At 42.3% G+C, this 872-nt stretch overlaps 1 protein-coding gene across 1 annotated transcript in view; it reads right to left on the bottom strand.

The window, feature by feature from the left end:
- Positions 1–872, bottom strand: part of LOC107573526 (sterile alpha motif domain-containing protein 9-like) — a gene marked incomplete at its 5' end in the record, with an annotated part of 4,007 nt that extends 3,135 nt beyond the window's left edge. The window contains one exon of the mRNA XM_016259955.1: positions 17–872. Coding sequence (XP_016115441.1) covers positions 17–872 — 856 coding nt within the window. The remainder of the gene's footprint in view (positions 1–16) is intronic.

The raw sequence follows: 872 nt of genomic DNA, 5'->3' as shown, positions 1-872 counted from the left end.
AACTCTGACCACAGACTGAGGATGGTGCCATTGATTTCAGCAAAACTTAGCTCATAAATGCATTTTGAAATGTCACATTTATGTCGATGCTTGATGAGATCATTCCAGTAGGTGTACGATGTTTCATTGTCACTGATGCATAAGATTTGGTTTTGTCCCATAAGCTCCTGTTGAAACATACTGAAGGTCTGAAACAAGGGGTCGCTGGCCTCGCTCACCTGACTAAATAACAAGAATATGACAAGAAGTTTCTTGCGAGGCAGCACTTTTCGGCACAGGAAAGAAACTACATCACGCACAGAGGATCCTTTCTCAGTCAACCAGTTATCCGCATCAGAGGGAGTTTCCCCATAAATGCCTCCGTTACAGAAAAACCAGCTTGTGTTTTCAGTCCGCTCTAAGCTGCTTGCAATGTCTGCAACTGCACCTGTATCTTTATACTGAGCAGGTAAATGATCATTGAACTTTTTGCTCTCTTTGAGAAGCTTATTCAAGCCATTCTCAGCGGATTGTGGATCAAAATCCAAAACAGCCATTAGATTCATACAACGAAGGAAATCCAGGTTCTCCAGCTGAACAAGATGAGACTTGTTAGCCACCACAATGTACGACATAAAACGTGAGCAGTCCATAGAATGTGTCCCTCCTGTTATCATCTCACTCAATGCAGAGGCATGTGCATGGATTTTGACAACAGAGAGATGCTTTTCTTCAGCATCCTTCCTCTCCTTGGACAACTGTGGATTGTTAGCAATATATTTCTCATACTCCACCAGCTTGCTGCTGCTGCTGCCGTCTCTTATAAAAAAAGACTCACCATCTTTCTTCTTTTTAGCTTGTTCGTTTTTGACCACATCCTTTTTAGCTTGTTC

The sequence above is a fragment of the Sinocyclocheilus grahami genome, unplaced genomic scaffold, assembly GCF_001515645.1.
Source record: "Sinocyclocheilus grahami isolate Dianchi unplaced genomic scaffold, SAMN03320097.WGS_v1.1 scaffold1968.1, whole genome shotgun sequence".
NCBI classification, from domain to species: Eukaryota; Metazoa; Chordata; class Actinopteri; order Cypriniformes; family Cyprinidae; genus Sinocyclocheilus; species Sinocyclocheilus grahami.
This window is presented reverse-complemented; position numbering and strand designations above follow the sequence as displayed.